This window comes from Camelus bactrianus, chromosome 12 (assembly GCF_048773025.1).
Source record: "Camelus bactrianus isolate YW-2024 breed Bactrian camel chromosome 12, ASM4877302v1, whole genome shotgun sequence".
In the NCBI taxonomy this organism is placed as follows: Eukaryota; Metazoa; Chordata; class Mammalia; order Artiodactyla; family Camelidae; genus Camelus; species Camelus bactrianus.
The window spans coordinates 7,546,167-7,557,906 of NC_133550.1; the positions used below are offsets into that span (position 1 = coordinate 7,546,167).

Sequence of the window (11,740 nt, forward strand, 5' to 3'; positions counted from 1 at the left end):
GGGGCTCCACTGACTGTGTAGGCCTTGCGATCTAAGGAAAATCTGTAAGATTCTGCAGGGAAGTTCCATCTTCCAAATGGTGTGTCAGATCCCCAAATGGTAAAGCCAATCAGAGGAAGAAACATTAAAAAAAAAAAAGACCGTATTTCTTTGTTTTGTTTTTTCCTGTATAAAATGGGAGAGAAGGGGATATACCCCTTGGTGTAGGGAAATGGGCGGCAGGAGAAGGATAAGCCTCGAAAGGAGGGGTGGGAAGGGAATGTCGTTAAGGCAGCAAAATATTCTTGGTAAAAAGTTGGAGGAGGAATCTCCACAGCCTCCGAGATGAGGGCAGAGGTCGCCTTCTCAGTGGGGGGCTCTGCACTCAAGTGTTCAAAGGGAAATGTCGGCTTCTCTTCTTCGTTCTGTTGCAACCATTTCTTGGCTCACTCTGGGTTACCTTCTGCCTTATGTAGATAAGAGTGCTGCAGGGCTCGGAAGGCAGAGATTCGCTTGTGTGGGTTAAAAGTCAGCATCTCCTGAGAAAGGAGGCAAAGGTCAGAAAACAAAAAAGACTTCTGCTCACCCCAACAATACCTTGAATGGGCTACTTTCTACAACCCTCTTTGCAGACGGTCATTCAAAGCAGGGATAAAAACTAGCCTATCCATCAAGTCTCAGTAACCACGATTGGTTTGGGTCCCTTTTACACTGCTCCATTTTCACCCCTATCTCACCCCCATACCCACACCCAAGTCCAGTACCAGCAGCAGCTGTGCTCCAGACTCCTCCATCTCAGGAACCACTGACTGCACTGGGCGCGGTCCTCTGGGGGAAAAGGCTCCTCGGGGCAGAGACACATCTCGGGGCCAGTCATCCTCTGGGGGCAGCCCAATCAGGCTATGGGGAACAGGAGAACTCTGGTCAGGATGGCCCTTCTCCAGCCCCCATCCCCGGGGGCAGAGCCCATTGCCGTCCAGGGCTCAGGAGAAACAGAAGGACTCAGAACGGAAAACCCTTTTCCCCTTTGCCACTTACTCAAAGATTTTGCCTAACTGGTCAGCTTCAGAGTTTCCACAGAACAGAGGCCTAAGGTGAAGAGAGACACAAGGTAGCAGTCATTTTCAAAGTTACGGTGGTAGAATGATCACTGCTTTAGTGGCTCAAAACGTTAAGAGTATGAAAAATGAAGGGCTATGAAATTCCTAATTCCAGAACACTTCAGAGCTTCTAGTTATGGACAAGGTGGTCAGTAGCATTCAAGTGGGAGAGCAGGCAGGGTATGGATATGGTTTACGAATAAGATTGGGGAAATTCAAAAATGTTTAGGATACTCGGGCCCCATACTTTCGACGAAACATCTCTGCAAAGATACAGCCAACGCTCCACATGTCCACAGGTGTTGCATACGTAGACTGCAGAAGAACTTCCGGAGCACGGTACCAGAGTGTAACCACCTGTAACAAGAAAGAATGGATGAGGGCCCTATGGGTTACCATGAAGCACATGAAAAACATGTGACTTCTCAACTGCTATGCACCATCACTCTCCTCCCTGCAATCCGAACCCATTTTGGCTATCATCTTTCTACTGACCACAGGTGTAAGTGCCATCTGGTAGCTGTAGATCCTGGCCAGGCCAAAGTCAGCCAGCTTGACTGTCCCACCACTCGTCACCAGAATGTTCTCTGGCTTCAGGTCTCGGTGAACAATGCAGTTGGCATGAAGGAAATCTAGGCCTCTTAGGAACTGGCGCATCAGATCCTGGTTTGGAAGGGGGGGTACAGAGAAACTGGAAACTAGGCACCAACCCTAAAATCACATCAGATGCTACTACAAAAGTCCCAGTCCACCTCTCAGTGTCTATCCACCCTACTCACCTTGATGGTCTCCACTGGCAAGCCTGGTGGGGGTGCCTTGTCCAGATATGTCCTTAGGTCTTGGTCCACATGCTCAAATACCAGGGTCACTTTGGTTTCCCGGTCAGTTCGGGCTGTGGCACAGACGTCCATCAGCCTGGCCAGAACAAATGATCACTCATTGATCTATTATCTTTGACCCAACAAGGCCTCCTCCGTTTTCTCAGGGTGCCCACTTGTCTAGGTTGTCTTTTCCCTTTTACCTCCCGCTCCCAACCCTCCACCTTCTTCTCACCGTACAACATTGGGATGCTCAAAAGCCTCCAGGCGCCGCAGTAAGGCCACCTCACGAACTGTGCTGATGGGCAGGCCCCCTCCAGAGCCTCCTCCATTGGGAACTCTAACGCTCTTGAGGGCCACAAAGTGGCCACTGTGGGGATCACGGGCTTTGTACACCGTCCCATAGGCACCAACACCAATCTCAGCCACTGGCTCATATCGAGGGGTAGTCATTCTCAGACCAGAGGAGACCCTACAATCACAAGAGACTCCTACCATCGAAATTCCCTTTCAGAGTTCAGATGGTATGAGCCTGCAGCAACAAAGTAACTCCCACAAAAGACATTACAAAGACAACAGCAACAGCATCTCGTCCCTTCCCCGAGCTTCCATGAGGCCGGCCCCCACCAGGTAATACAATGACACTAACCCCAACCCCTCCAGCCACGTGAGACCCTAGAATAAAGTGTCTTTTCCTTGGGGACCATCGAGCCCCGCACAAAGGAAATCCCACACGACACACCCCCTGCATCGAAGACCCTACATCCAGTCTCTGAAATTACACCTCCCTACGACCACAAAGGGACAGATTACGCCCTGCCCCACTTCCCGCCCTCGAGCGACCCTTCATAACCAGCCCGCGCAAGACACCGTGGAGGACGAGAATGGTCCCCATTCCTAGAAAGGGGTTACACTTACCTCGCCCCGTTCCAGGAGCTGCGGGGGCGGCCCGTTATCGGGGCCCCGGAGCCGGTTCTTGTGGCGCCATACACTCGCGCTCTGTCCGGGGCAGCTGGACGCTACGGGCCCGACCATAGACACAGGCCGCAGGCTAGAGCGGCCCCCTGTTCCCCCACCCTCACCATGTGACCAGCTGCCAAAGAGGCGCGCGGAAACCGGGGGGGCGGGGCGAACGCCGGACGTTCGGAGCACGTGACCAGACTACTCATGCGCAGAGGGGCAGCCGGGAGCGGCTTTGACTAGGAACGGGGCGGGGAGGGGAAAGGGGCGGAGGGGCGATGGCAGCCACGTGATCTGTTGCTATCACACGTGACCACTTGACTTTGCTCGGAGGAGCAGAGGTGTGGTTACGCGGCAGGGCATGTGACTGGTTGCCGTAACTTTGGCGGGGGGGGTGGGGAGAAAGAAGAGAGAGGGTGGAGACCTTTGCGGTGCCATGGCAACCAAGGCCACCCAGATCCCAACTCTAGGCTTCAGGCTGAGCCTGAGCACATCTCCAGTCTCGCTACACGTCTCTCACTCTCAGTATGCGGTGATGGGGTCCGGGGACGAGAGGTGGTGCTGGTGGCTTTCTGCTTCACCGAATCGGAAGACAGTCTCATTTGTGTCTTTGTTTCTTTCACTCATTCAACAAATTTTTACTGAGTACTTGCTTCCTGTGCGCATGTGGGGGTTTTGTGAGGTTTTTTGGTGTCTCAGGCACTAGCCCTTTAAAGCAGTGATTAAGGCTATCTGTAAAGATATAGCTGACTGTGTGGTCGTGTAAAATAGAGAGTAGACAGTAGGCATCTGAGGGCAAAAGTAGGATTCAAGGACTGATGGAAGACAGATTAATATAGTAATCCAACGGAAAGAGGGGCAAGGTAATGCCCTCCCCTCCTCCTAGCTTCCACTTCTTGGGAGCCTTAAAGCAGAGACCAGATGCCTTCTGACAGAGAAGTTATTGACGAGCCAGAAACAGGAATACTTGACCTTTAAGATTCTTTTCAGCACTAAGATACTATAATACACATGTGTGCGTATATGTATATGTGGGTATGATATTATATACATCACATATAGATAAGTAGGTATAGGAGTGAGCATATGCAAGGAGGTTACCACCACATTGCAACATTGCATGAGAATGACTTGTGCCCTTCCACAAAACTTGTAACTCCTTATATGGGGTCTTTGTGCTTCCCTCTTTCCCCCCAGTGCAAGCTTTCTTAGCCCTTGCCCTTGCTTGAAATGCAGACTTTTGCCAAATCGTTTCTGCTCACAGACACCTAAGTAGACAACAGACAGGTTTCGCTGGCTTCCTTTGTCTTACTGGCTCCAACTTTATCTTCCAACACTTTGGGGGATGGGAGTAAAGGATCAGTGTCTCATTTGTGAGAAATTATCTAAAATCTGAAATCGTGCTATTACTCTATTTGCTCTCCTTGCACCCTAACTTGTATTCTCCTTAACGATCTGGCAGAGAATATAAGAGTTCAGGCTTCAGATGGATATGAACCATGCTCCAGAGCAAAATGGAAGACATGTCAGTACAGATTCCCCCTCTTTGCATTCTGATTGATAGTTGTAGCTCTGGGCCCTTGCTGGCAAGGGCAGCTGGGACACTAGCAACAAAGATCTTAAGGTCTGAACTGGCTAAGAGGCTTGTGAGGAGAATGTTTCATTGTCTGTCTTGCTAGGATTGTTTGATTTGTAAACCTTCTGGATGGCTGTGTTTCTGAGTGTGTCAAACTTCCTTCTTAAACCAGCAGGGTCCACTTTAGCCTTACCATTCACATAAGCCCACTACAACTCAGTATCTATTTAAAATAGAAGTCATTCTCTATGTTGGCTTGGGTTCCAGCCCCTTTTTCTGATTCATTCATTCACCCATCCAAAATATTTTGGATATTTCGTATCTTATGAATGCTTCATAAGAGCATTACTCTCCCTAATTACTTTCTAGTGAGGAGCCTTAGTTTGGCAGTCTGTCCGTGATTCCATATCCTCCCTTCTCCTGTTAATTACTCTTTTACTAATTATTTTTTTCCCAGTGTATTTGACCCAATGGGCTCCCTTGGAATTCTTTTTCCCTCAGCACTGGAAAGGGAAGGTGAGGGAGGATGTTAAGTGTAAGGTAGAAATAATGTGATGAGGAGGTACAGGTGGTTCTCAGGGTCAAGACCCCCCCCCCCCGTAAAAGCAAAGAGCTAAGCGTGTGTGTGTGTGTGTGTGTGTGTGTGTGTGTGTGTTGTTCACTTCAGTGCAGTGAGAGTACCAGGAAAGACCCTCATCCCTTTAGCACTCCAGTCTCTCTTGCTCACTCACTTTACTCACATATGACCATTACACACTTTTGTTTCTCATACAATCCAGTTCCATCCCTTACATACTCATCTATTTTCCACAGTCCCACACCATGCACACTTTTCAATCTTTTGTGTAAAAATGCTTATTGCTTGAGTCCATCTCTTGCTCACTCACCTCCATCACCTCGGACCGTTGCATAGCTCTGTCTTTCACATTCCCATTTTGCACAGCCTCTCCCTCCCTGGTGCACCTGCGTCTTTGACCACTCACCTTCCATCCCCACGAGCTCACCCCTCCACACCCCCATTGACACACCTATTCTCCTACCCGTGTGCACACTCCCCTTCCTTGGCCACTCCCCTCCCTCCACCGTCCCCCGGGCTGGCACACTCGCCCCCGCCTCTGGGGACACCTGCTCGTGCGGGGCAGGGCGGGGATGCGCAGCCGCGGCCACTTCTCCTCCTTTCCCCCTCCCCGCCCCGCCCCTCCCTCCATCCCTCACCGGCTCCCCGGCTCCCGCCCCGCCCGCCCGCCCGCCGCTCCGGGGGGGTCTCCGCCGCCGCCGCCGCCGCCGGAAGGAGCCGCCATTTGCCACCTCCGAGCGCACGGGCCGAGCCGAGCCGGAGCCGGGAGCCGGAGCGGGACTGGGGCCAGGAGGACGACGATGGGGGGCTGCCCCGCCTCAGGAGGACCGGGGCGCGTAACCCCGGGGGCCCGGCCCGCTCCGGACCCGGACCCGCGGGGCGCGGCACCCTAAGCCCCCCTCCCCGCCCCCTGCCCCGACCATGGCTGCCCGCCCCGCCGCCCCCGGGCCGCCAGCCCTTTCGGCCCCGCAAGCCCCGGAGCTCCGGCGGTGGCAGCAGTGAACGGCTCTTGCAGGCCCCGAAGACCCCGACTGGGCTTGGCTCTCGAGCGCGCGACCCCTTCCCGGCCTTGTCCTCTCCCTTCCCCCCGCCTCCCGAGAGCTCCCCGTGCACGCCGCCCCCTGCCCCCGGCGCCCGGACGATGCTCAAGTCTCGGCTCCGCATGTTCCTGAACGAGCTGAAGCTGCTGGTGCTGACGGGCGGGGGGCGGCCCCGGGCCGAGCCGCAGCCCCGGGGGGGCGGGGGAGGCGGCTGCGGCTGGGCGCCCTTCGCCGGCTGCTCGACCCGGGACGGCGACGGCGACGAAGAGGAGTACTACGGGTCGGAGCCGCGGGTCCGGGGCCTGGCCGGCGACAAGGAGCCGCGGGCCGGACCCCCGCCGCCGCCCGCGCCGCCGCTGCCGCCCCCGGGCGCCCTGGACGCCCTGTCTCTCAGCAGCAGCCTGGACAGCGGGCTCCGAACTCCCCAGTGCAGAATCTGCTTCCAGGGACCGGAACAGGTCAGGCCTGGGCACCCGGCGGGGCGGGGAGGGATGGGGGCGCGCACCTGGGGCGCCCGGGGAGACCAGGAACAGGGGGCGGGGCCTGAGAAGGCTGGGCGGGACCCAGGACCCGGGGTGGAAATAGGGTGAGGTTGGGGGGCTTGTCTGGAGACTCCCGGCGGGTAGGTTTGGGCTGGAGGGGGATCGGGTTCCCCAGGAAGGGGTGCGGCTTTCTCCTGGGAGGGCTCAAAATCCCTCTCACCCCTTAACCGGGACAGTCTTTCTCCCCACTTCTCTCACCCCAGGGTCTCTGTAACCTGAGAGGGCCTATTCTCTAGGAGATGGGCAGAGAAGAGAATGCTTCTGTTCCCACCTTGAAGGGAGGGGCCCAGCCGCCGCTCTCGCCTTACTCAGTATTCCTCTCCGTGGGGCACTTTTCTTCACTTCGCATTCCACAACTTTCTTTCTCATTCCAAAGAGTATTCTTTGTTAAATGTTATGGACAAAGCTGTCCCGGGATAGTGCCAGGGGGATGTTTCTGTGTCGTGAGAAATTACTCTTTGATTAAAGGGGAACACCCTCCACTCCCAACCATAGGATTTTCCCACCTTTTGGGTGGAAACTGAGGACAGTAAACCAACCCAGTCTGCACCACTGTGAAATACTTTACAGTGATGGAGTGGGTTGGGAAGGCATGGCTCAGAAGCTCAGACCCTCCCCATCTGTCTCTCCAGATCCTAAGGGGTAGCCTTCTGTTTGGGAGGTCTTAAAGAGGAGCCTCCCCCAAATTCTAGGAACAGAGAAGACCCAGTACTCCCCAGCAACCCCCCACCCCCTGTCCCTTTACATCTTTCTTCTATTTGGTCAAGGAAGTTTACGTTGAGCTCTGAATTTTTTCTTTTAGGCTGTAACAGCCTTAGACTCTTGCCCTGTCTTGGTTGAAAGGCCCCAGGTTTTCTTTTGTTTTTGTTTTTGTTTTTGTTTCTAAGGTAGGAGGCTGACCTAGAGAGGAAGTTTCCCTCTCCCCAGAATCGAGAGGAGTGGGTTCGGGTGGCGACAGCTGACAGGGACTCTCCTCACTCTTCCTCCAGGGGGAGCTCCTGAACCCCTGCCGCTGTGACGGCTCAGTGCGCTGCACACACCAGCCCTGCCTCATCCGCTGGATCAGCGAGAGGGGCTCCTGGAGCTGTGAGCTCTGCTACTTCAAGTACCAGGTCCTGGCGATCAGCACCAAGAACCCCCTGCAGGTGAGGTGCAATGGGAGAACTCTGAGACTGGGGCAAGACCCTTCAGCAATCAGAATCAGGGACCCTCCAGGGAGCCTATTTCATTTATTTACTCTTGCTTCAAAGTCACTCTCCCTACCATTACCATAATCTCCTGTCTGTCTGTAAATCCTCCCTTCCTTTATTTGTTCACAAAGACATTCATTGGGTGCCACCTGTGTTCCAGGCACTAGGACAACAAAAGAGCAAAAGTGGTAATGCCGCTGCTACTGCTGATAACAAACATGTAGAGTTTTCTATGTGACAGGCTCTTGGTGTGTATTAGCTCTTGTAATCTTCATAACAATCTTAACAGTTATGTACCATTATTATCCCCATTTTAAAGATGAGGACATTGATACACAAAGAGATTCAAAAACTTGCCCAAAGTTACTCAGTCAGTAAGTGAAAAAGTAAGGATTTGGAATCCCAACCTAGATGGTGGCTTCAGAGCACTTGCCTGATCCTGCCTTCCTAAAATAAGACAGAAAGTGATCTCAAACAGTGTGAGAAGTACCACATTCTAAGTTTGATCAAGGCACAGTGAAGACATTGTCAATCGTGCCTGAAGGGTTTCAGGAAGGCTCCTGGAGCATCCTCCTATTCAAGGTCACCCATAACCCGGCCCTCCATCTCTTTCTGTGACTTTTTGGAACCTTGTCTCCCACACAGTGGCAGGCCATCTCTCTGACGGTCATTGAGAAGGTCCAGATTGCAGCCATAGTCCTGGGCTCTCTGTTCCTCGTTGCCAGCATCTCCTGGCTCATCTGGTCTTCACTCAGCCCTTCAGCCAAGTGGCAACGGCAAGATCTGCTCTTTCAGATCTGCTACGGCATGTACGGCTTCATGGATGTCGTCTGCATAGGTGAGGGTCTCTCTCTCCCCCTTCCCTGCTCAGCATCTTCCTCCAGCTCACACACCTAACTTTCCCTACCCATTCCTTCAGTTTCATGGCCACACGCTCTCCCACTGAGAGCCTTTAGGGCTATCTTGGTGCCCCTCCTTTCCCTGCTTCTTTAGGCCCTTTGCAACCCTCTCCCCTCGCCCTGGAGAAATGCTTTCTTGAGTACCTCTGGCCTAGGTCTGGGCAGCAGTTGACCCTGAATTTCTTATTCCTCTGCTCAGGCCTGATCGTCCACGAAGGCTCTTCTGTCTACCGTATCTTCAAGCGTTGGCAGGCAGTGAACCAGCAGTGGAAGGTCCTGAATTATGACAAAACCAAGGACATAGGAGGAGATGCAGGGGGAGGGACGGCAGGGAAGCCGGGCCCCAGGACCTCACGGACGGGCCCCCCCTCTGGGGCCACCAGCCGCCCCCCGGCTGCCCAGCGCATGCGGACGCTCTTGCCTCAGCGCTGTGGTTACACAATCCTGCATCTCCTTGGACAGCTGCGGCCACCAGATGCCCGTTCCAGTTCCCATTCTGGCCGCGAGGTTGTCATGAGGGTCACTACGGTCTGAAGTGAACTCCAGGAGCAGGGATCTTGAGTCAGTGCATCGGCCAGAGATACGCTGTCATGGCTGCTGGAGGTACCACCTGGACAGGGTGTTTTGGGCTCACGGCCCTCACTGCTGAGGATCTCTGTGGGCAGCCTCAACCTGGAGACATTGGCCTCTACTGCCCACTGGGTAGAGACACCTGGATAAAATTCCAGTCCCCACTGACAGCTCCTCACAGTCATCCTGGGGCAGCCAGTGGGCTGTGGGGAGAGCATCTTTTCTTCCCGTGAGAACCGTCCTTACCTCAGCTCCTAGGGCCTCCAGGCCCCCAGCTCCACCACGGTGACTTGGTGAAGGGGGACCAATGCCAGAAGAAAGGGGCTGTAGACCCCCCATTCCCCACTCCATGGCCACAGGGCAGCTGGCAATAAGACTAATATACATTGACCTCCCGTTCCCTGCATGAGGGCGGGGGTACTTCCCCCTGCTCCGCCCCCCACTGCATGGGGGGAGGGCATAAAGAATCATTTATATGCACATGGAGACTCCTTTCTCATCTGGGGCTTTGCTGTAGGGTTGGGAGGTGTGGGGAGGTTTCTCTGCAGAGGTTGCAAATCCCAAATGCAGCAGTGGGTTCTGAGTTGGAGGTGTAACTCACACTTGGTGGTGAATAATTCACATTGGCTGCTAGGTGGCAGTGCTCAGAGATATCTGAGGGGTGGACCTGACACCTGCGTGTTGTGTGATTTAGAAACAAATCTTTCCACCGTGGTTTTCCTGTCTACCTCATAGGGTTGGATTGAGGATAAATGAGGGACAGGTTGAATGCCATTGCAAAGAAAATCAGTGATGGCATAAAAAAGATTTCTATACTAGTTGATGGTCCATTTATTTCAAATAGCTGGTTAACAAATTCCAAAATGTGTTTTTCATTTGGAGTTGCACAGAGTCTTGGAAATTTGTGTTGAGTGTCATAATAGATATGGAAAATATGAAGGGAAATAGATATTGCAAATGTGAAGGAGAGTGGTTATTTGCAAGAATGAGAGCTCCTCCAGCCCCCTAAACTTTGGGGGCTGGGGAAAGCTGGAGCTACCTTTCTTGCTCTGGGGATCTTGTGGATTCTCTTAATCCCTACTAGGTAACGTGTTCTGGAGTAGTGATATGAAGTGAATTTGGACTTATTTAGAATGAGACAGACAGAATCTCCCAGGGTTATGAGACTCCAACTCCAGTTTAAGCTACTCCTATGGCAGTTCAGGGTCACAGGTCTGATCCTGGTGTGACCAAGCTAGGGATATTAACTGGAAAATATTGTGCTTGGAGGCAACAGCATATAGGGCTGTTGTTTATAGAGAAAAGGTTTGAGAAGGACTGGTTAAAATGTCAGCCTAAAACCTGGTGCCTTTCTCCTGAGGCCTTGGGGCTATGTATTATATGAATGATGGCGTCTTTTACGTGAACTATTCATTAGTAATTAAAATGATTACTTCATAACATTGCTAAAATCAGACCCAGAGGCCTTTCCTATTATTGGTCCTTCTCTTAGGGAAGGGTCTGCTCTTCCTCCTCCCTGGGGATATTTTGAGGACAATGCTTCTTTATTAACGGTCACACATCCTTGCCCAGGAAATGGTCTTCCTCTGCCCCTCTCCAAAAGAGGGTCTCAGCCGCTGTCCATGGTGCTGGCACCCAGACTCGCCTGGGAATATAGGAACCAAATCTGTACTTGGGTTTGAGTTACCTTGAAGTGTTAAAGTGCATCAGTTTCAACCTCAAAGGGGATCAAAGTGGAGAGAGCATGAGGCTGAGCCCCCTACTTTTCCATAGAAAACTGGTTCCCCAGAGAGAGAACCTTCCCCATCCCCACATGGGGAGACAGAAGGGCCAGACTTCACTGATTTGCAATTCAAAGAATAGCTGATGGGGACCAGAAGGGAGAGAGCAAATCCAAGTGACTAGTAATACCTATCCTGGCAGATAGGATTTAGGTAGATATGACACAGGCAGGGTTTCCTGTGCCAAGCCTGGGCTGTCCCCCATGATGGCCCCACATGGAGGCTTAGACATACTCAAGGTCATAGGCACACTTGCACACAAACACATGATCTTCATTTCTACTCTGTGTCCTAGAACCAGGCCAAGTGAGACAGTAGAGCCCCCCCTCCCCTTCAGAGCCATTGGAGGTCTTGGTATGGAGGTTGTGACAGCCAAGGACCTCTCTCCTTCCCCTTTTCCACCTTTAAGGGATTCTTGTCCAGGAAACGGGGTCACAGGAACTGCAGCCCTCCTCCAGTGAGCAGTCCTACTTGCCCAGTGAGGAATGCGGGTAAACAAAATTCTCACCACTGATTCCAGGGGAAAGGGTCTGAGAGGAAGCTGGGCTTTACTCTCTCTCAAAGCTCAAAACTGCTAAAAAATCAGGTCACTTAGGTTCAAGTTGAGTTTAGTGATAGGGGAGTGGGGTGGAGACTGAGAATCTAGCAGAGAAGGAGTTGAGAGGAGGGGCAATAAAAGCATGCAAACCTTGGTTCCTGCATAAATAG

General features: G+C 52.8%; 2 protein-coding genes across 3 annotated transcripts; one reads left to right on the plus strand and one right to left on the minus strand.

The window, feature by feature from the left end:
- Positions 1-124: 124 nt before the first annotated feature.
- CDK4 (cyclin dependent kinase 4) lies at positions 125-3,030 on the minus strand. Of its 2 annotated transcripts, none has more exons than XM_045510170.2 (8): positions 2,816-3,030; positions 2,133-2,388; positions 1,859-1,994; positions 1,575-1,742; positions 1,327-1,436; positions 1,018-1,068; positions 744-879; positions 125-518 (listed from the first exon to the last, which is right to left on the minus strand). In XM_045510170.2, the coding sequence occupies exons 2-8, from the start codon at positions 2,348-2,350 to the stop codon at positions 426-428; spliced, it is 912 nt and encodes a 303-aa protein (XP_045366126.1). In that variant the 5' UTR covers positions 2,351-2,388; positions 2,816-3,030; the 3' UTR covers positions 125-425. The 2 variants fall into 2 exon arrangements, with proteins under 2 accessions (XP_045366126.1, XP_010944635.1); XM_010946333.3 differs by having other exon boundaries at positions 2,133-2,369; positions 2,816-3,029.
- Positions 3,031-4,903: 1,873 nt separating this feature from the next.
- On the plus strand, positions 4,904-9,731 carry MARCHF9 (membrane associated ring-CH-type finger 9). Its single transcript, XM_074375904.1, has 5 exons — positions 4,904-4,949; positions 5,301-6,508; positions 7,582-7,737; positions 8,428-8,620; positions 8,881-9,731. Exons 1-5 carry the CDS (start codon positions 4,904-4,906, stop codon positions 9,213-9,215), a joined length of 1,938 nt encoding a protein of 645 aa, XP_074232005.1. The 3' UTR covers positions 9,216-9,731.
- Positions 9,732-11,740: the final 2,009 nt, after the last annotated feature.